The 23,647-nt window shown below is 43.6% G+C and overlaps 1 protein-coding gene across 8 annotated transcripts in view; it reads right to left on the bottom strand.

Annotated features, from left to right (window-relative positions):
* Positions 1–23,647, bottom strand: part of ATP2B3 (ATPase plasma membrane Ca2+ transporting 3) — a 469,026-nt gene that overhangs the window by 36,864 nt on the left and 408,515 nt on the right. For all 8 annotated transcript variants that reach the window (XM_073600159.1, XM_073600154.1, XM_073600156.1 and 5 more), the window contains 5 exons: positions 23,073–23,307; positions 21,559–21,738; positions 15,465–15,552; positions 9,455–9,561; positions 5,470–5,661 (listed from right to left, as the gene is read on the bottom strand). In XM_073600159.1, the coding sequence (XP_073456260.1) occupies positions 5,470–5,661; positions 9,455–9,561; positions 15,465–15,552; positions 21,559–21,738; positions 23,073–23,307 (802 nt within the window). The remainder of the gene's footprint in view (positions 1–5,469; positions 5,662–9,454; positions 9,562–15,464; positions 15,553–21,558; positions 21,739–23,072; positions 23,308–23,647) is intronic.

The raw sequence follows: 23,647 nt of genomic DNA, 5'->3' as shown, positions 1-23,647 counted from the left end.
TATAAAACACTGAATGAAAAATAGGGGTTGAGGATACATGCCTAGTAAATTAATTTTTGGATAGATTCAAGACTGAAGTTTATTTTTCAATTACCTTTTGTCGAAGGAGCTTTTGGAAAATTCTCAATCGAACAGTGCCTGCATCCAATCAGATGCAGACATTATATGCGTATTCTGACAGCCGTGAAAACCGGTTGTCAGAACACAATAGTCAGCACTGCAGATTCGTCCATCCATGCTAGTTATCGTGGATGGGGGAATCCAATGATTTCTCTCGTTCAGCCCGTGGGGCTAAACAAGAGAAATATTAACATGTATGGCCAGCCTAAAGGAGTAGAGCATGTCCTCCTTTCAAAGAGAATTTTCACTTATCTTGAATGCAAATTCAGAGTGCAAAGAATACCCAATCGTGCAAGGAAAATTTAGAAACAGAATTTTGTAAGCATGGAGGATTCGAGGAATTAAAATTAGCTTAGTGAATGAGGATAAGTTGCACTAAGTAAAAATTCTCTTCACAAAAATAAAATTCACTTTGCTTTATAAATGTGGTGAATTTGTGCTGACTTCATCATTCAATCATGTGAAAGCAAGAATCATGTTTCATCCTATTTGCTCATGATTGGGTAGTCTTCGTAAAGCTAATTTTTACTTTGTTTTGCCTAGTCCACCAGCCTAAGTAAAAATTCACTTTGAAAGTGAACATGAAAACTTCTTTACTAAATCAACCCCACATTATTGGAAACCTGCAGTTGAATTCTGATGTTCCCCTTGATGGAACATAGATAAGGGCAACTTATGGGATAATTGTTTAATATGCTGAGCACAGCAATTGTACAAGTAAGGTAAAAAAAGTCAACATACTAGGGTCTGGAGCCCTCATGTATATTCATTAATAGTTTACTCCAAATATGCCTGTTTATGAACCGCAGGTCATTTAAACCGGTGGTCGCCAACCTCTAGGACCTCACGGACCACTAAACTCACATTCTGAATCCTGCAGACCACTAACATTAATTTTACATGCTTTTTTCACACAATGCTCCTGCTCTCTGCCCTCCTCCCCCTGGATCACACTGCTGCCTTATACACACAATGCTCCGGCTCTCTTCCCTCCCCCCGGATCACACTGCTGCCTTATACACACAATGCTCTGGCTCTCTGCCCTCCTCCTCCTGGATCACACTGCTGCCTTATACACAATGCACTGGCTCTCTGCCTCCCTCCCCTTCGATCACACTGCTGCCTTATACACACAATGCTCTGGCTCTCTGCCCACCTCCTTCTGGATCACACTGCTGCCCTATACACACAATGCCCTGGCTCTCTGCCTCCCTCCCCTTCGATCGCACTGCTGCCTTATACACATAATGCACCGGCTCTCTGCCCTCCACCCCCTCAATCACACTGCTGCCTTATACACATGATTCTCTGGCTCTCTGCCCTCCACCCCCTCCATCACACTGCTGCGTTATACACACAATGCTCTGGCTCTCTGCCTCCCTCCATCTGGATCACATTGCTGCCTTATACACACAAAGCTCTGGCTCTCTTCCCCCTTCTGCAGCCCCCCATCCACTCTGCATCACACTGCTACTTTAGCACTACTGACTCATCATTGGATCTCACCTCTTTACCCAACCATGTGCTCGAGCTCCGCTCTTCCCCTATTACAATTTGTGATCAGCGTTGCCATTTAAAATCGCTTCCTTCTTCGCCTCCGGCTCTCTGCACTACTCCTTGCGCCTCCCTCTGAGTTCACAGGAGCCGGAACTACAGAGGAAGCATCTGGTATCCATGCACACTAGCGCATTGAGAACATTGGGCAGTATACATCCGCCCCAATGTTGATTTGCGGCAGAACCTCTGGGGACCACCAAAAATGTTCTCGTGGACCATCAGTAGTCCACGGACCACTAGTTGGCGACCGCTGGTTTAAACTGAAGCTCAACAGAACAAGATGACACAGGTAAGACACAGTTGGGCTAAGTTGAAATTCTTTACTTTGGAACGATTTCATCAGTTATCTGGAAAGTTTGAGGGACTCTAGTGATTTAATGAAGCTGATTTACTGAAGACTCATCAATCATAATTTAAAAAATTGTGTGAATATTCACCAAATTTATCCAATCATGCAAAAAAGCATCTGCACATGATTGGCTGTGCAAAGTGATCAGGAATTTACTTTTCAAATGATTGGATAATTGAAGTGAATATTCACATAATGTTTGAATGATGATTCCCAAAAGCTTCAGAAAATCAGCCTCAGTATATCATTAGAGTTCCCCAAACCTTTCAGATAACTGATAAAAAAAATTCCAGAGTCAGAGTAAACGATGAGCATGCAGGTCTGGAGTCAAATATGGACAACCAATCTACAGTATGTCTAGCCCCATCTAAAACTAATATATACATTTTTGGGAAGGATTAGTGAGTCGATTCACCAGTTGGCTCTGTATATTTTTTTGGGGACAACAGTTGTGAGATCCATGACTCCCCCAATCCCATGTAGTTTGTGTCTCCACTGCTTCCTATAAGGCCATAAGAAATATGTCACTCTTACAGCTGGATTCCCTGATTATTATGAAATCCAACTTTGACAAGACCCACCAGAAGTCTTCTTCAGTGAATATTTGACAAATACTAGAGTCCTTGAGAGAAACAATGGGGTCGATTTTAAACATGCACGCTGGAAATTTAAATTTTGTTTAGTTTTGGGTGCATTTGTTAATTAAAGAATTTAAACTCATCATATTTATTTTGTTGAACTGATTCATTTTCAGAATTCTTTTTGTATCTTCTGCATTTGTTTCATATATTCATTGGCCCGGGTGGATTTGAAAAATGTTGCAGTTTTTCCGAAAGATTGCTATATATTCGATATATTATCGAATCAGATGGATTGGAAATGGAACGATTCAATATTTTCAAACCCACCAAGAGAAACGGCATGAGCTGATTTGACAATATCAACTTACATCATGTGCATCCGAATTACCAAATGGAAAGAAGTTTGGATGCATTCGTTATCCGAATTATCAAACAAAAATTAAAATTGAACTAATTTCCCCATGGGCCCGAACATGATATGTGACGTCATCCAAATGAAACAAATGCATTCGTTAATTTCATTATAACTTTTTTTCAGATATGTTTACATTGGTTACTATGTCCATTCAGAGATTCATATACATTCGAATCTCGGAAAAATAAAATTTTAATCTGAAAAACGAAGCGTAGTGAAACAAAACGCACATCTAGTCAATTTACTAAAGACAAATAGCCAGTTCACTTTGCAAATGAATTTAATGTTGCAAAGAATACCCAATCACATGAACGGAAAATAAAAAGAACAGCATTGTTGCTTCCACGTGGTTGGATGATGGAAGCCAGTAGAGCTTCCCCTTATCCTCTGGGTGAATTCTCTGTGGTGAATTCCTTTGCAACGAGCAACTTGCCTTGCAAAGTGATCAGCCTATTTACCTTTAGTAAATTGTTTGTGGAACCTGACCATCACACCTGCACTAAATTGTCAACAGTATGTTGACCCCCAGCCAAATTACTGAATTTGGGTCTTTTTAGTAAAGGGTTCTGTTAATGCTACAACACACAAAGACATTGTAGACAACGTTGCCTTTTCAACCTTGTGAAAAGTGTTTGGGGAAGACCTTTTTCTGTATCAGCAACAAAGTCAGCTCCATAAAGACATGGCTTGACCAGTCTGGTTTGGAGGAACTCAAGTGGTCTGCACAGAGCCCTGACCTCAACCCTACTGAACACCTTTGGGATAAAATAGGTGTTTGAAGGAGAGCCAGATTTTCTCATCTGACATCAGTACTTGATCTCACGAAAGGTGTTTTGGATCAATGAGACTAAATTGCCACAAACATTATATCAGATAAAGAGCCTTTTGGCTCTTCTTTATCCGCATCATCAGAAGGTTTCAACAACATTCATTAAACTCTAAAATTAGCACTAGAAGCCACTTCATAGTGTACAATGACAGCATGCTTACTACAGAGTTGCTTTTAGTGTTGAGCCAATTCATTCCAAAGGTGTTCGGGTATTTACAAGCTGTGATGACGAAGGGGTTGAAGGGGTAGCGCTGGGGGAAGTTCTCTATCTGGAGGTTCTGGGAGATGGGAGTTGGGAAGCCCCAACCAGCTGCTGAATGTGGCTGAGCTCCTTGTAGGTTCAAAGTACTTATACACTAATCAGCCATAACATTGTGACAACCCACCATCATTTTATGATTACCCACCTAATATTGAGTAGGTCCCCCTTTTGCTGCCAAAACAGTGCTGACCAGCTAAGGCTTGGACTCCACTAGACCTCTGAAGGTACTCTGTGGTATCTGGCACAAAGCCATCAGTAGCAGATCCTTTAAGTCCTGTAAGTCGGGAGGTGAGACTCCATGGATTGGACTTCCCATAGTGCAACTTGATGCCATCTCTTCCCCAAGTAATCGATACACATGCACCCGGCCAGCCACATGATGTAAAAGAAAACGTGATTCATTAGATGAGACCCCCGTCTTCCATTGGTCCATGGTCCAGTTCTGATGCTCGTGCCCACTGTAGGATTTTGGCTGTGGACACTGATCAGCTTGGACACTCTGACCGGTCTACAGCTATGCAACAATCTGCGAGGCACTGTCTGTTCTGACACCTTTTTATCAGAGCCAGCATTTATTATTTCAACAATCTGAGCTACAATATTTCTTCTACTGGCTTGCAATACATGGGCCAGTCTTTGCTCACCATGTGCATCAATGAGCCTTGGCCGCCTATGACCCTGTTGCAGACTTGCTCGTTTTCCTTCCTTGGACCACTTTTGGTTGGTCCTGACCACTGCAGACCAGGAACATCCCACAAGAGGTGCAGTTTTGGAGCTGCTCTGACTCAACTGTCTAGCCTTTATCATTTGGCCCTTGTCAAAGTTGCTCAAATCCTTATGCGTGCCCATTTTTTTCTGCATTCAACACATCAACTTCATGGACAATATGCTTGCCTAATATAGCCCACCCATTTTCAGTTGCCATGGCAACAAGATTCAATATTACTTTACCTGTCAGTGGTTATAATGTTACAGCTGATGAATGTATATCACCATCCAGAGTCCACATCAGCATTCTCAAAGCCCCGATGGAGGGGGGGAGTTGTATGGCCCTCAAAAACGCATTGGATTTTGCATTTAATATGTTTAGAATAAAATCCAACTTTTTGGACTCCAGAACTCTAGTGTGGTGCCTAGATTTTTTAGACTAAAACATTGCATTCACATCACGAGGCTTCTGTGACAGTTCCTCAGGGTATGGATGCAGCCAACGTATGACTTTGTTGCCCCATTGGGTCACCATTAGTACAGTTGTGATAAAATAAATTTCAAACATGCAGGCTCTATTTACTCAAGGTTACAGCGCCATCAATTCACCACTTAATGGGTGGCTGCCATGACGGAGTACGTACTGACCTGAGTGATGCAGGCCCCAGTAAACGCCACAATCACAGCTACCACGTTGACGGTCAGTTGAAACTGAAGGAATTTGGAAATGCTGTCGTATACGTTGCGGCCCCACATAACAGCTTTGACAATGCTGGAGAAATTGTCATCTGTGAGGATGATATCTGAGGCTTCCTTGGCGACATCTGTGCCTGCCAAACCCTAAAGGTCCAAAGAAAAAAAAAAAAAAACATATTACTAAATACAAATTATAAAATAATTACCTTCCAGATGTTGAATTTATATAGTTTTATGCAAATTTAAAGTTCTACTATAACATATTCTAAAAATAAATGGATACCAATGTAAATAGCTTTGTGTATTTGGTAATGTACATGTCAATGTGTCCAGTTTAAATCTGACCTCCAGCCTTCCCTTTAGACTTGCCCGGTTGTACAGGTTCCTCTCCTGTACTTAGAAGCTGAAGCAAATCAGGACATCCAGTATCATCTAGCCTTTTTCGCCCCAGCCTGACTGTTCTGGCCAGCCCCTTTTCATTCATTGGATTTCAGTTCTTTCAGTCATGGAGGCCCATCTTCATATGCACGCCGGCTACCAGTGGAGTGGAAGAAAAGGTTGATAAACCTGCTAATAGGGAACAGGAAAATACAGCCAGTTAACACCAACGTGTTTCGGCCAGCCGAAACGCGTTGGAATTTTACTGGCTGTATTTTTCCTGTTTTCAGTAAAGTACAGCCACATAGCTGATTTACATTGATGTGCCAGCATTTCTGTGTGGCCATTTTTATCAGTTTCAGAGACCTATGAGCCAGGGCACCAGATTGGAGTGGAGGTTGCAGCACTGTAATATGTGTTTTCAATACCATAGAGCCACCTACAGGTGGGAAGGCTAACTGTACTTGCCTACATATGACACAAATACATTCTGATATTAGATATCTAAATAATAACCAAAGCTATGAAAAATGACATACAGCTTAACTCAAAACCTAGACTGCAGATACCAGGCAGGCCTGGATGGATTGTCATCCAGTTCATTGATTTTTGGCTCCCCAATGAATCATTACAATCACACCCTTTGACAGGTCTTGGTTATCCTAAGGCGGACACTGATAACCTATCAGCAGTTTACAAGAGGGGGAAAGACAAGCGCCAACTAAGTGTAAGAAGCATAAATCAAACATTTTAAAGTCCAGGTCCACCAGGTGGTGATGGCCTAAAGAAGAAGGGCATGCTCCGCAACGCGTCAACGCGTCCCCCCATCACATCCAGTCGCGTCGTCACATCCGCCCGACTTAGTGTTCCACGGGAACCAGGAAGCCCTGGGGTACCTCCAGCGCTATTGATCAGTTGGACCACAGTCTTTCACCAGCTGGCAGACCGGGACTAGGACTTTGTGTTAGCAAGGACAGATATTTGCAGCACTGCATGTTTGATTCATGCTTCATTTATGAGTGCATTACCTTTATCAGAACTAAGTTCTTTTAACTGCTACACTTAGCTGGCGCTTGTCCTCCTGTAAACTGCTGATGGCTATCTGAAGGAGAACACTGATAACCTAAGACCTGTAAAGGGTGTGATTGTAAATATTCATCGGAGAGCCAAAAATCAATAAACTTTTATCAGTATTAAAGTTCTTTTAAATGCTACACTACGCTCCTATGACTAAGCTGCCACAGAAGTGAGCTTTCTTCTAATATTGACATTATTGGACAGTTTCCTTGAGGATTCAGTTGATCAGTGGACTTTTAATGCTATCCTTGTAAATTGCTAACAAAAAAATAAACTATTTGGTGCAGCAGGGGGACAACTGTCAATTAAAGTTCTTTAGGACTGTACAGACTGTGGGCCGGCAGCTGTTCATTCTACTTGAGATGTTTAGGAAATACCTTGCTTAAAATGGAACTAAACTCTCTCAATCAATATCAACTATTCATATTCCTCATGCTGCTAGCATTAGTAAATAGATAGGAAGGTATAGTATGTTTACTTGTTTACATTTTTTATTCTTTTTTTTTTTTTTTTACATTTCTTCATTTGCTTTCTAGTTTCTGGCCTAGGCCAAAACGATGTCCTACATCCCAGGAGTCTTTATGAGCATTTCTTCAGTTACTCCCTGGTTTCTGGCCTAGGCCAAAACTACGTCCTACATTCCAGGAGTCTTTATGAGCATTTCTTCAGTTACTCCCTGGTTTCTGGCCTAGGCCAAAATGATGCCCTGCATCCAAAGTGTCTTCATGGACATTTTTTTTTTTTGCAGGGGGGGGGGTTTCGGGCTTTCTCAGCTAAGCACACCCCCTTGCATGCATGCCTGGGCTAAGGGCAGATGGATTCCAGGGAGTAAATGCTACATGGATCATTTTCCCTTAGCCAAGGTGGTGTCAGGGCTGGGCTCAGCTCTTCCTTCGCTGAGCTGGCCGCTCAGCTGTCGGCTAATTGCCAGCTCCTATCTCTCCACAGTGACTCACCTGTTGATGATATCCTGCTCATCAGTTCTGCTTACCTAAGCCGTCCAGCCCAGATGATCTCTGCTTTCGCCTTGGTCAAAATCACAGAAACTTTCTCCTGCGCTCCTGTTAAAGACTTGCTTGGCTGACATTCCTTCTGGCTCCAGCTCCTGCTTGCTGTTCCACTACGCTGATACCTGGCTTCCTGACTTTCTGGCTTGTCTGACTATCCGTTTCCGCTTACCGAACTTTGGCTATGTTTTGACTACGTTTGTTCTATTTACTTTTATTATTAAACAAGTGTGATTTAACTGTACTTCTGTCTCGGTCTGATTCATGGTTTCTGACAAGTGGCCACAGGTAGATTTGCTAGAGAGTTGTTTTGCAAAGTGATTTCTCACCAAATAAATTTTGGTGACAATGATGGATGGCTGAGTTTGCTTTTAAATGAATTAAAGAGGAGCTCCAGGTTCCCCCCAAAAAATGAAAAGTCAGCAGCTACAAATACTGTAGCTGCTGACTTTTAGACCCCTTTCACACTGAGGCGCTTTACAGCCGCTATAGCGCTAAAAATTGCACCTGCAAAGCGACTGTAAAGCGCCCCTCCTTTCAATCCAATGTAAAAGCCCAAGGGCTTTCACAATGGAGCGGTGCGCTGGCAGGACGCTCAAAAGAGCACTGTAAGCAGCATCTTGGAGGCGCTGTAGGAGCGGTGTATACACCGCTCCTACAGCGCCCCTGCCCATTGAAATCAATGGGCATCGCCGCCGAAGCGCTGGCATAGCGGCGCTTTGCGGACACTTTTAAACCCCTTTTTGTCCGTTAGCGGGGGTTAAAAGCGCCCCACTAGCAGCCGAAAAGCGCTGCAAAAACGATGGTAAAGCGCCCGGGCGCTGCCAGTGGTGCCCTTAATGTAAGGACACTTTTTTTTCTCATTCCCCTGGTTGGATACGACTAACCAGTAATATGTAATATCAATATGTGGTGTTGTTAATGTCTTTTCTTTTTAAATTTTTTACAAATTTTTATTTGACCACCTATCATCTAGTGGTCCACTGCTTGCGGTAAGAGGCCCGGTGTGTTGCTTTTCGGTGGAGGAAATCTTTATTCATTCCAGTTGTCCAATTTACACCCTGGGAGATTTCAGAAAAGAAAGGCGGACTTTTTGTGCCAGCATTAGTGGACTTTTATGATTATAATTTATTTTTATTATACCAATTTTTATCTGTGTTATTGTTACCAACATATGTATGCTAGCTGCTCCCTAGGATCTAAGCACAGTGAACATTCCTATTTCTAATCTGACTTAGAGCTGATCACAGTTTATAAACTCCATAAAATGCCTTCATTAATTGCTATGGAGATGCTTTCCTAGGGTTATGTGTTTGGGTGCCCTGTGTTCCTTCCCGTCACTCTACTAGACATGCCAAATGACAGGGCTGGAAAGTCGATGTCACAATATGATCTCACCGATGATAATGTAATTTCCTCCAGTTTTTTTTTTTATACATGCAAATCATCCAGGAGAAAGCCACAAATTGAATTACCATTGCAAATCCAACGTCTGCTTTTTTGAGCGCTGGGCCATCGTTGGTGCCATCTCCTGTCACTGCCACCACTTGACGTTGTTCACCGATTGTGCTGTCAATTATCCCTGGAAATAAAGAAAGGGTTAGGGCAGCCATTGCACATAATGATGCTCGGGTTGTATTAAACTGAAGCATCCAGAACGTATGTCACCTGATACAGATGAAGCTTCCAATCCGTGTTGGACGATTCTATGGCCTGATTCTCAGTTCTGGGGCAGAACACACCTGCTCAGCACCATGTTCAGTGATGTGCTCTGCTCCGGAACTTAGTAGCTTGCTCCCAGTAGACAAGCAATAGTAGCCACCAGCACTGGATGGGTGCCAAGGCCTGCCTACAGCACATATTCCAATAGATTCCTTTTGCTGCTAGGGGCATTTTTGTGGTTTTTTTGCATATTTAAAGTGGTAGTCAATAAAAAAAAAATAAAAAAAGTGGGCCCCCACGTACATATACTGCGGCAGGGCAGCCCTTAAGCACGAAATTACGTACCTGTACGTGATTACGTTCTTCGCCTCTGGGGCGGGCGCGCGCGCCGCCGGAGCCCTGCTCTCGCTGTGATTGGACAGCGGATCTGGTGGACCCGATGTCCGCCGGAAACCCGGTGATCTGCAAACAAAGCTCGTCTTCCTATGCCCCGTACACACGGTCGGATTTTCCGACGGGAAATGTGTGATAGGACCTTGTTGTCGGAAATTCCGACCGTGTGTAGGCTCCATTACACATTTTCCATAGGAATTTCCGACACACAAAGTTTGAGAGTAGGCTATAAAATTTTCCGACAACAAAATCCGTTGTCGGAAATTCCAATCGTGAGTCCACAAATCCGACACACAATGTGCCACGCATGCTCAGAATAAATTAAGAGATGAAAGCTATTGGCTACTGCCCCGTTTATAGTCCCGACCTACGTGTTTTACGTCACCGCGTTTAGAATGATCGGATTTTCCGACAACTTTGTGTGACTGTGTGTATGCAAGACAAGTTTGAGCCAACAGCCGTCGGAAAAAATCCATGGATTTTGTGGTCGGAATGTCCGATCAATGTCCGACCGTGTGTACAGGGCATAACAGTTAAACCATCCCCCCTACAGTTAGAAAACACTTCCAAGGAACACAGTTAACCCTGATCGCCCCTGATGTTAACTCCTTCCATGCCAGTGTCATTAGTACAGTGACAGTGCATTTTTTAAGCACTGATCACTGTATTAGTGTCACTGGTCCCCAAAAAGTTGCACTAAAGCCTCGTACATGCGATTGGATTTTCAGCAGGGAATTGTGTGATGACAGACTGTTTGCCTAAAATCCAACCGTTAGTACCCTCCATCAGACAATTGTTGTCCGCCAAAAATTTATAAGCCTGCCATCCAACATTTGTTGGCCGAAAGTTGGTCAAAGGTCTGATTTTTGTATCGTGTGTACACAAGTCCATCACACAAAAGTCCAAAGTACAAACACGCATGCTCGGAATCAATGCTCGCCAAACACGACATTAGCAGAAGGTGCCCAAAAGGTGACGCTAAAGAGCTTAAATTCCACGTAGTGCGTCACTACTTTAGTGTTTGTTGGCCGACAAAATCCAGGCACACACCCTTCGGACAAAAGTCTGACGCTTTGTCTGACGAAAATCCGATCGTGTGTACGAGGCTTTAGTGTCAGATTTGTTTGCCGCAATGTCGCAGTCCCACTAAAAACTGCTGATCGCTGCCATTACTAGTGAAAAAAGTCTATAAATCTATCCCATAGTTTGTAGACACGATAACTTTTGTGCAAACCAATCAATATACGCTTATTGTGATTTTTTTTTTTTTTTTTACCAAAAACATGTAGCAGAATACATATTGGCCTAAATAGATGAAGAAATTAGATTTTTTACATTTTTTTATTGGATGTGTTTTTTTTAGCAGAAAGTAAAAAAAAATGTATTTATTTTTTTCAAAATTGTCGGCCTTTTTTTGTTTATAGCGCAAACAATAAAAAATGCAGAGGTGATCAAATACCACCCAAAAAAAGCTTTATTTGTTGGAAAAATAGGACGTCAATTTTATTTATGTACAGCGGCGCACGACCGCGCAATTGTCAGTTAAAGCAACGCAGTGCCGAATCACAAAAAATGGCCTGGTCATTAAGGGGGGGGGGTAAACTTTCCAGAGCTGAAGTGGTTAAAATCAGAACAGTGCTGGGTGTGATGGAAAGCATATGAGATTTTTTGGAAAAAGTGCAGAAAGGTGAACTAACCCTTCAAACAGGGTTCTATTTCTTCAATGCCAAAATTTTGCCTCTATGACAAGTCTCAACATGTTGCTTCCTGACTCCAAACAGTGCGCCCCTGTCAGCACCCAATGTGCCATAAAAATAAAATAAAGAGATCCTAACACAGATAGCCGCGCTATAAAGGGTATTAAAGCAGCCATCCTTTAATATAATGAAAAACTATGAGGCTATGTAAGGCTTCAGTCGAAACGCGTTAGCTTGTTGCTGCTGTAGCCAATAAAGAATTGATGCAATGGATGATACAGAGTAGCCGGCTTCATTATACACTGCTCAAAAAAATGAAAGTAACACTTTGAAAACACATCAGATCTCAATGGGGAAACATCTCATGCTGGATATCTATACCTGTATGGACTGGGTAATGTGTTAGGAAGGAAAGGATGCCACATCGTTTGATGGAAATGAAAATTATCAACCTACAGAGGGCTGAATTCAAAGACACCCCGAAAATCAAAGTGAAAAAATTATGCTGCAGACTAGTCCATTTTGCTGAAATTTCATTGCAGCAACTCAACATGGTCCTCAGTAGTTTGTATGGCCCTCACGTGCTTGTATGCATGCCTGACAACATCGGGGCTTTCTCCTAATGAGAGGACGGATGGTGTCCTGGGGTATTATCGCCCAGATCTGGACCAGGGCATCACTGAGCTCCTGAACAGACTGAAGTGCAACCTGGTGGGGTCGGATGGAAAGAAACATAATGTCCCAGGGGTGTTCTATTGGATTTAGGTCAGGCAAGCTTGGGGCCATTCAATGGTATCAATTCCTTCATCCTCCAGGAACTGGCTGCATACACTTGCCACACGAGGCCGGGCATTGTCCTGCACCAGGAGTAACCCAGGAGCCACTGCACCAGCATAGGGTCTGACAATGGGTCCAAGGGTTTCATCCCAATACCTAATGGCAATCAGGGTGCCATTGTCTAGCCTGTAGAGGTATGTGTGTCCCTCCATGGATAAGCCTTCGCAGACCATCGCTGACCCACCACCAAACCGGTCATGCTGAACGCTGTTACAGGCAGCATAACGTTCTCCACGGCTTCTCCAGACCCTTTCCCGTCTGTCACATGTGCTCAGGGTGAACCTGCTCTCATCTGTGAAAAGCACAGGGTGCCAGTGGCGGACCTGCTAATTCTAGTGTTCAATGACAAATGCCAATCGAGCTCCACAGTGCCGGGCAGTGAGCACAGGGCCCACTAGAAGACGTCAGGCCCTCAGGCCACCCTCATGAAGTCTGTTTCTGATTGTGTGGTCAGAGACATTCACACCAGTGGCCTGCTGGAGGTCATTTTGTAGGGCTCTGGCAGTGCTCATCCTGTTCCTCTTTTGCACGAAGGAGCAGATATCGGTCCTGCTGATGGGTTAAGGAGCTTCTACAGCCCTGTCCAGCTCTCCTAGAGTAACTGCCTGTCTCCTGGAATCTCCTTCATGCTCTTGGGACTGTGCTGGGAGACACAGCAAACTATCAGGGATCCACCGACACGGGAGGTACGAACGTCATCCCGAGCATCAGCGCATGTGTGTGCGCCGGTGTGCGCCCTGGGTGCGCGCACGTGCGCGACGAGTGTGGGTGCGCACGCGTTCGCGCTAGTACTGTTTGGCGCCAGTGGCCCTTTAAGGGGGACTCAGCTGCACTTGTGCGCTGCTGTTCAGCTGCAGCTCTGTACCCAAGTTCCTGATTTCTGCTGTTGTTCCTGTGATTACCAACCCGGCTTCTGTCTGACTACTCTGACCTCTCCAGCCCCGACCCCGGCCTGCTTGACTCTGCTTTTGGACTTCTGCCTGATCCCTGTTGCCGAACCCTGCCTGTCTCCTGACCTTGCTCCAGCCTGCTGCACCTGCCTGCTTGCCTTATTGTCCTGATCCGGCCTGCCTGACCATTCTTCTGCCTTGCTTCGAGTGCGCTGTATCCTGTCCAGGTCCTGCAGCCGCTGCTCCGGCACCCACGGGTCCTCTGGTCGCTGGTCTACTGCCATCCCAGCCATCTTCAGCAGTTCTACCTTCCTGGAGAATCCGCATCCTGCTTCATGTCAGCCGCTACAACCTGCTCAGACACTCCTACCCCACTGTGCTCACGGAACCACTGTCTCCATTCCAGTGGCCCCTGAACCGGAGTCGTAAGAGAGGTCTTCTCCTACCAAGTCAGGCTCAACACCAGGTACGTAACACAAACCTTCTGGCAATGGCACATATTGATGTACCATCTTGGAGGAAGTGGACTGCCTGTGCAACCTCTATAGAGTCCAGGTATCACCTCATGCTACCAGTAGTGACACTGACCCTAACCAAATGCAAAACTAGTAAAAAACAGTCAAAAAAGTAGGGGGATAAAAAAGTCAACGACCTCCACCTGTAAAACCATTCCTGTTTTGTTGCTCATCTAGTGCACCTGTTGTTAATTTCATTAACACCAAAGCTGCTGACATTGATTAACAACCCCCTCTGCTACTTAACTGGCCAGATCAATATCCCAGCAGTGTATTAGAGGATTATTGCTACATTCCAAAGGCACTTGGGCCAGAGAACCGGTTCCCAGTCTTCCAGGTGATTTTAGGTAGAGCATGTTTTCTCTGCTGAACTGTATTAAAGCAGGACTCCAGGAATTATATTTACTGCCAACATTGGTTAAGCTTGGCACAAAGTAATTATCCATCCTACATGTGGGGGGCAACTTGGGATGCCATGATCTTTTGGGTTCTGCACAATCAGGCTTCCCCTCTGCACACTGACCACAGGGGGTTCCTAACTTGGCACTGCCACCATTCACAGACCACCTTGTATTATTATTATTTTTTTTTTTACAATGAATACAAGGTGTTCTCTGATTGGATTGGAGTAGATCGGCATGTCATCCACCCCTTCTCTCGACCTTTCCAGAAAACACATTGGACACTCTCTGCTTGTTTCATTTTCTGTAGAAGGCCCCTCCAACAACTCTGCTCTCTGCACAGACTACATACCGCACAGTGATGAGGTCACTACTATTTTACAAGGTAATATCTGGATTTGCAAAAGTATCTGGTACACAAAAAGTGGATTCCCTTTGTGGCTAATGAGGCATATAATACAGTTTGTATGTCTGAAGTTAAGCTTTAAAGGCTAAGTTCTCTTTTTTTTTTCTTCTAAATTCCAGCTCCCCTATGCACTAATATAGCATTCATCTGTAGATTTTATGGAAAGCTTTGATATTTTTGCAAAAAAAGTACATGAATGCTATATTGGTGCATAGGGGAGCTGGAATTTAGAAAAAAAAAGTGAACTTAGCCTTTAACTGTTTTTTTTTTTTTTTTTATAGAAAATTGAGTACTGTCCGTGATACTTTTTTTATTTGCACTAACATACAATTTTTCAGGACAAGCTTTCGGGGTATGTATCCTTCTTCAAGGTCCAAGCAGTACTGATTCACAAATTTTTAAGCAGAATGTAAAAGAAAAAAAAAGAGAAAAAAAAAAAAAAGACACGGACAGTACTCAATTTTCTATGTCACAATTGCACTAATACGGCTACAATCAAATCAAATTTTTTTTTTTTTTTTTAGAAATGTATGCAGTACCTAATCATGGCCACTAGGTGTCACTGTTCCCCAACATTTACCAAACTCCATAGGTGGGACTATTCCTTTTTGTTCTTTAACTTGGGCAATGGTGTGCAGTTTGATGTACATTGGCTGCAGATATGTGACATCTAATAATTCATACCTTTTACAAGAGTGTGTTTATCAGTTGGTGAAGACCGGGCAAGGACACGCAACTTTGGCCAGATTTTATCCAGACGTTCTTGTTCTATCTAAGAAAAACAATCCACATGTTACAACAAATCACTGATATATACAGTACATCATATATATATATATATATATACACACACTATATACAGTTGTATGAGAAAGTACCATATTTATCGGCTTATAACACGCGCCGGCGTAAAACAAGCACCCAAATTTAAGAGGAAAGTTTCAGGAAAAAAAACTTTTTTTTTTTTTAATAAACCACTTTGAAGATGCAGCCTGTTCTGTCCCCATCTCCCCCATCAACGCAGCTCACCATCTCATATGAAATCACTGAGCCATCGTGTTTCCTCGGCTCTCAGTCGGCAGTGACACACACAGTTCCAGCTCTGCCATCGGCATTGGACCAGCTCCTGTGATAGACAGAACACTGGTCCAATGCTGGTGGCGGAGGCGGGACTGTGTGTGACATGAGAGCCGAGCGGAGTGGAGATGACGGCTCGGTGATTTCTGGTGGCACTCGTCCCCCTCCTTCCCCTCTGAGGTACGCTGTCGGCGTATAACGCGCACCCGCGTTTTTCCCCCTAATTTCAGGGGAAAAAGTGCGTGTTATACGCCAATAAATACGGTAATTGCCCCATAAACCTAATAACTGGTTGTACCACTTTTGCAATCAAGCATTTGCGATAACTGGCAATGAGTCTTTCACATTGCTGTGGAGCAATTTTGGCCCACTCTTCTTTGCAGAATTGTTTTAATTCAGCCACATTGGAGGGTTTTCCAGCATGAACAGCCTGTGTAAGGTCATGATACAGCATCTCAATTGGATTTCAGTCCGGGTTTTGACTAGGCCGCTCCAAAACCTAAATTTTGCTTTGTTTGAACCATTTGGAGGTGGACTTGCTGTTGTGTTTCTGATCATTGTCCTGCTGCATAACCCAAGTGCACTTGAGCTTGAGGTCACAAACTGATGGCTGGACATTCTCCTTTAGGATTTTCTGGTAGAGATCAGAATTTATGGTTCCATCAATTATGGTAAGTCGTCCAGGTCCTGAAGCTGCACAGTAGCCCCAGACCATCACGCTACCACCACCATGTCTCACTGTTGGTATGATGTTCTTGTTATGAAATGCTGTATTAGTTTTATGCCAGATATAACAGGACGCACACCTTCCAAAAAGTACAATTTTTGTCTCATCAGTCCACAGAATATTTGCCTAAAAGTCTTGGGGATAATCAAGATGTTTTTTGGTAGATGTGAGCTAAGCCTTTGTGTTCTTTTTGGTCAGCAGTGGCTTTGGCCTTGGAACTCTACGATTGATGCAATTTTTGCCCAGTCTCTTTCTTATTGTTGAATCATGAATGCTGATCTTACCTGAGGCAAGTGAGGCCTGCAGTTCTTTAGATGTTGTTCTGGGTTCTTTTATGACCTCCTGGATGAGTCTTCGTCATGCTCTTGGAGTAATTTTTGTAGTCCTGGGAAGGTTCACCACTGTTTCAAGTTATCTCCATTTGTGGATATTGGCTCTCCCTGTGGTTCACTGGAGTTCCAAAGCCTTAGAAATGGCTTTGAAACCGTTCCTAGACCGATACATGTACATTTTTTTTTTATTGTGGCATGATGTGTGACTTTTTGTGATCTCTTAGCGTGCTTTACTTTTTTAGACAGCTTCTATTTATGTGATTTCTTGATTCAACAGGTCTGGCAGTAATCAGGCCTGGGTGTGGCAAGTGGAATTTAACTCAGCTTTCCAAAAAATTGTAGTTAATCACAGGTCATTCATGATTCAGCATGGGAGGGGGGAATTAATTTTTCACATGGGGCCAGCCAGGTTTGAACAGCTTTTTTCCCCTTAATTAAATGAAATATTAATTTAAAAACTGCATATCTTGGATTTACTTGGGTTATCTTTGTGTAATATTCAATATTTGTTTGATCTGAATCATTTAAGTGTGAGAAATATGCAATATTCATATCTGTGGATGAACTATCCACAGATCTTGTGTGGAAGTCGGCTGCCTCAAATCCTTCTGTCTCTTCATGTCATCCCAGACAGACTCCATGATGGTGAGATCAGGGCTCTGTGGGGGCCAAACCGTCACTTCCAGGACTCCTTGTTCTTCTTTACACTGAAGAAAGTTCTTAATGACTTTGTCTGTATGTTTGGGGCGGTTGTCCTGCTGCAGAATAAATGCGGGGTCAATCACAAACCTCCCTGATGGTATAACATGATGGGTAAATATCTGCCTGTATTTCTCAGCATTGGGTACACCATTGATCCTGACCAAATCTCCAACTCCATTTGCAGAAATGCAGCCCCAAACTTGCAAATAACCCTCACCATGCTTCACAGTTGGCTGCAGACAGTTAATATTGTACCGCTGACTAGCCCTTTGCCAACAAACCGCCAAATATTTCCCATTTTCACCCATCAGTCCAGAGCACCTGCAGCCATTTTCGGCACCGCAATTTCTATGTTTTTCTGCATAGTTGAGTCACTAAGCTTTGTTTCAACATCGGAGGTGGCTTTTTGGCTGCATTTCTTCCATGAAGACTACTTCTGGCCAGACTTCTCTGGACAGTAGATGGTGTACCTGGGTCCCACTTGTTTCTGCCAGTTCTGTGCTGGTGGCACTGCTGGGCATCTTCCGATGTGGAAGGGAAGTATGATGTGTTTTCATCTACTGCATTAAGTTTCCTTGGCTGACTACTGAGTCTACTATCCTCAACGTTGCCCGTTTCTTTGTGCTTCTTCAAAAGTGCTTGAACAGCACACCTTAAAACCCCAGTCTGCTTTGAAATCTTTCCCTGGTAGAGATGTTGTTGATGCAGTATAACTACCTTGTGTCTTTTAGCTGTGCTCAGTCTTGCCATGGCCTATGACCTGTGATATGAAACGGTCTTCCACAACCTCACCTTAGTAGCAGAGTTTTGCTTTTCCTCACCCAGTTTTAAGCCTCCTACACAGCTGTTTCTGTTTCAGTTAATGTGTTTCAGATAACTGTGTTTCAACCTACACATGAAATTGATGATCATTAGCACCTGCTTGGTATAATTGGTTAGTCATACGCCTGACTCCAATCCTACAAAATCCCTGATTTTGTGTAAGAATCGATGTTGGCTTAAAGTCAAAGAATAATCACACCAAATATTGATTTGATTTAGATTTTTCTTCTGTTCGCTCACTTTGCATTTTGTAAATTGATAAAAATAAACAATTAAAATATATATTTTTGAAAGAATTCTTACTTTTCAGCATTTTTGCACGCCTACCTAGAACTTTTACACAGTACTATGTGTGTATATATATATATATATATATATATATATATATATATATATATATATATATATACACACAGTACCTAACAAAGGTGAGTACACCCCTCACATTTTTGTAAATATTTTATTCTATCTTTTTATGTGAAAACACTGAAGAAATGACACTTTGCTACAATGTAAAGTGGTGAGTGTACAGCTTGTATAACAGTGTAAATTTGCTGTCCCCTCAAAAAAAACTCAACACACAGCTATTAATGTCTAAATCACTGGGAACAAAAGTGAGTACACCCCTAAGTGAAAATGTCCAAATTGGGCCCAAAGTGTCAATATTTTTTGTGGCCACCATTATTTTCCAGCACTGCCTTAACCCTCTTGGGCATGGAGTTCACCAGAGCTTCACAGGTTGCCACTGGAGTCCTCTTCCACTCCTCCATGACCACATCACGGAGCTGGTGGATGTTAGAGACCTTGCGCTCCTCCACCTTTCGTTTGAGAATGCCCCACAGGTGCTCAATAGGGTTTGGGTCTGGAGACATGCTTGGCCAGCCCATCACCTTTACCTTCAGTTTCTTTAGCAAGGCAGTGGTCATCTTGGAGGTGTATTTGGGGTCGTTATGTTGGAATATTGCCCTGCGGTCCAGTCTCCAAAGGGAGGGGATCATGCTCTGCTTCAGTATATCACAGTACATGTTGGCATTCATGGTTCCCTCAATGAACTGTAGCTCCCCAGTGCCGGTAGCACTCATGCAGCCCCAGACCATGACACTCCCACCACCATGCTTGACTGTAGGAAAGACACACTTGTCTTTGTACTCCTCACCTGGTTGCCACCACACACGCTTGACACCACCATCAGACCACAGGACATGGTTGCAGGAATCCATGTCCTAAGTCTGCTTGTCTTCAGCAAACTGTTTGCAGGCTTTCTTGTGCATCATCTTTAGAAGAGGCCTCCTTCTGGGATGACAGCCATGCAGACCAATTTAATGCAGTGTGCGGCGTATGGTCTGAGCACTGACAGGCTGACCCCCACCCAGGGACGGACTGACTATTCGGGCTCTCGGGCACTGCCGGAGGGCCCCATGCCCTAAGGGGCCCCATCAGGGTTGCCGGCCTCAATAAAACCAGGGACAGTATGTAAAAATCTGTGTTTTTTTAAAAATCTCAAGATTATAGCTGCCCCGCCTCTCCAGGACCTTTTCAGTGTGTGTATGTGTATTCTTTGTGTGTATATTGTGTGTCTGTGTGTGTATACTGTATGTGTGTGTGTGTGTGTGTATACTGTGTGGCCACAAAATCTATTGCCTGGGGGCCCCATAATCTCCTATTGCCCGGGGGCCCCATAATCTTCTCCTATTGCCCGGGGGGGCCCCATAATCTTCTCCTATTGCCCGAGGGGGCCTCATAATCTCCTATTGCCCGGGGGCCCCATAATCTCCTATTGCCTGGGGGCCCCATGAGTTGTCAGTCCGCCCCTGCCCCCACCCCTTCAACCTCTGCAGCAATGCTGCCAGCACTCATACGTCTATTTCCCAAAGACAACCTCTGGATATGACACTGAGCACGTGACCTCAACTTCTTTGTTCAACCATGGTGAGGCCTGTTCTGAGTGGAACCTGTCCTGTTAAACCGCTGTATGGTCTTGGCCACCGTGCTGCAGCTCAGTTTCAGGGTCTTGGCAATCTTCTTATAGCCTAGGCCATCTGTATGTAGAGCAACAATTCTTTTTTTCAGATCCTCAGAGAGTTCTTTGGCATGAGGTGCCATGTTTAACTTCCAGTGACCAGTATGAGAGAGTGAGAGCGATAACACCAAATTTAACACACCTGCTCCCCATTCACACCTGAGGCCTTGTAACACTAATGAGTCACATGACATGGGAGGGTAAATGGCTAATTGGGCCCAATTTGGACATTTTCACTTAGGGGTACATTGTAGCAAAGTGTCATTTCTTCAGTTTTGTCACATGAAAAGAATCATAAAATATTTACAAAAATGTGAGGGGTGTACTCACTTTTGTGAGATACTGTGTGAATATATATATATATATATATATATATATATATATATATATATATATATATATATATATATATATATATATATATATATATATATGGCACATAGCAATGCATACAAGTTTAAAAACATTACAAGAAAAGACCATTTGATCCTGTTAGCACAGAGTAAGTAAGGGGCTCTCTGGATTTCTATCTGCATTGAAATCCCAATCAGTGTAGTAAGTCCTGCCCAGTTATCTTCTGCTGGACTACAAGCACCTCCACTCCATTTTACGGAGATCGAGAGGTATTCTGTAGTCCAGCAGGACAACACTCAGGCAGGACTATTAACACTGCTTGTGACTTCTGTGTAGCAGAGGTTGTGTTATAAGCCAGAATGCCCCCTGTTAAGCCAGATCTATAGCCTGGGGATCAGCAAAGCTCATGCTCTCTTTCTTGAAAAGCTCTGGCAAGGGACAGGCTTTTCTATTCAGGATATGACTGCTTTCTATAGAACTATATGACTTTGCACAGCATATCGCCATAGATATACCATATAATATATACTGTATATCTCATATTAAAATATTATAATATAGAATTTGATCATATCTCCATAGATAGTAGGCAGAGTACATTCCTACTGGTGTGCAGGAGATGGGATCAGTGTATGGTGGGTCTTTGACAAGTGGTTTTGTTGAGTCTACAGTGGAGTTTGGGACAGCATCATTCTGCGCAGTGCAGAAATGGGACAGAGTTTTGAGCAATGTGTGAAGACGAACCTCTCCTTTCTCATTCCTGATTCGTCGATTGAATTCCTTTCCTTCCAAGCACAGGAAGTCCTCCCCTGGCTGGAGGATGCCACATTTGGCTGCAATGGCTCGTGCCGTGTTGATGTTGTCCCCTGTGACCATGCGAACTGTGATTCCTGCACGCTGGCATTTCCGAATAGCTTCTGGCACCTGAGGGATGAAGTTAAAAGTTAGGCTCCTGGTCAATGTGTTAAGGTATAGAACAAAATGGAGGATGATTAGCTCAATGAGGAACCCGCTACTCTGGATCAGAAATTCCAAGCAAAATGTCAAACAGTCAACGCCAAACTACGGCCCATGGACCAGAAGTGGCCCTTTGCTTGCCTTTATCTTGGGCACTATTCCTCCCACTAATATGAGGCACTATTCCTCCCACTGGTACCAACACGGGGCATTATTCCTCTCTACAATATCAATGATGGGGTACTATCCATCCCACGGACACCAATGACGGGGCACTATTCCTCCCACTGATGCCAATGATGGGGTACTATTCCTCCTACTAATACCAACAATGGGGTGCTATTACTTTTACTGATACCAACAATGGAGCACTACTCCTCCCACTGTCACCAATGATGGGGCATTATTCCTCCCACTGACACCAACAAGGGGACACTATTCCCCCCCACTGACACCAATGATGGGCACTATTCCTCCCACTGACACCAACAATGGGGCACTATTTCTCCCACTGACACCAATGATGTGGCACGATTTCTTCCACTGATACTAATGACGGTGTATTATTCCTCCTCCTACTGACCACAGGCTATATGTAGTTTTTATACTCTTACTAATCACAAAGCCTAAGGAAGTCCAAAGGACAGTAAACTGACTCTTTGTTTAAAAAGTATGGAGACTGCTGAATTAAGCAAAAAAGAAAGAGGCCCAGACTTCAAAGTTAAGTTGAATGGAACATCAGCATATAAAACGTTGGTTGTTGCAGGAGCCCCTAAGCTTTATATGCTAATGTCCCATTCAAAAGAACCTAAAAATGTAACAGATCAAGAAACTTCAAGCAGATAATGACCCCATTCCGTCCACATAATGATTTATTAACAAATCACAATATATAGTTTAGCATGTGGGCGTACCAGACTCTCTTGAATTCAGCCCCTTGTACTAAGACTGGGAGAAGGAAGGGTGGCAGTGCCAGCCAATCAGGTTTTACTGCACTGCATAGTGCTGCCCTTCTAACAGAAGTGGAGGCAGCATAGTGAGGAGCTCATTCATTTGCCCAAAGGATTTAGTCTATCTTTAAAAAGGTGAAATTAACATTTTGCCTGTTTCCACCTCTAAAGATTCACCATCCTCGGTCAAGTGCCTTCTATTATTTTCAATGGAGGGAGAGACTTCCATTGTTTTTTGAAGGATCACTGGTTGTGATTTCTCTGTTTGGACAAATGAATAATGTGCTGCTGTATGCAGGTGACAGGTCCACGTTAATTGATCCACAATTATAAGGTAGAGAATATGCCCACCTCCGGCCTGACAGGGTCTTCTATTCCCACCACAGCAATACATGTCAAGTCTCCCACTATCTCATTCTCATTTTCCCACTCTGGCTCAGGTACTCCTTGGAAGTCTCGGTAGCCAATGCAGATGGTGCGCAGTCCGTCACACGCCATTGGCTCGATGACCTTCTTTACCATCTCATCACGATCTCGGGGCCGAAAAGTGCGGAGGTCACCAGCAGCGTTTAAGATGTTTGTACACCTGGCACAAGAAAAAAGAAAAGTGCAAATTGGCATCCATACTTGAAAGTATGAAATCATCTACCCAGCCATGACACAATTACTCTAGTGCTGATCTGCTACACCTCCCCACAAACTAAGCCATATAGTTTATTGTTCACACGTTTCTGCATCCTTATCAGGTTTGGTTTCAAATTTATAGACACCTGACCATCACACCTACCTATATGTCCCAAGAGTATGTGGACATCTGACCATCACACCTACCTTTATGACTACATATGAGGACACTTGACCATCACACCTACCTATATGTCCCAAGGGTATGTGGACATCTGACCATCACACCCACCTTTATGACT

Source organism: Aquarana catesbeiana, linkage group LG09 (assembly GCF_042186555.1).
Source record: "Aquarana catesbeiana isolate 2022-GZ linkage group LG09, ASM4218655v1, whole genome shotgun sequence".
Lineage (NCBI taxonomy): Eukaryota > Metazoa > Chordata > Amphibia > Anura > Ranidae > Aquarana > Aquarana catesbeiana.
Note: the sequence above shows the minus strand (reverse complement) of the source record. Positions and strands in the feature narration are given on the sequence as shown.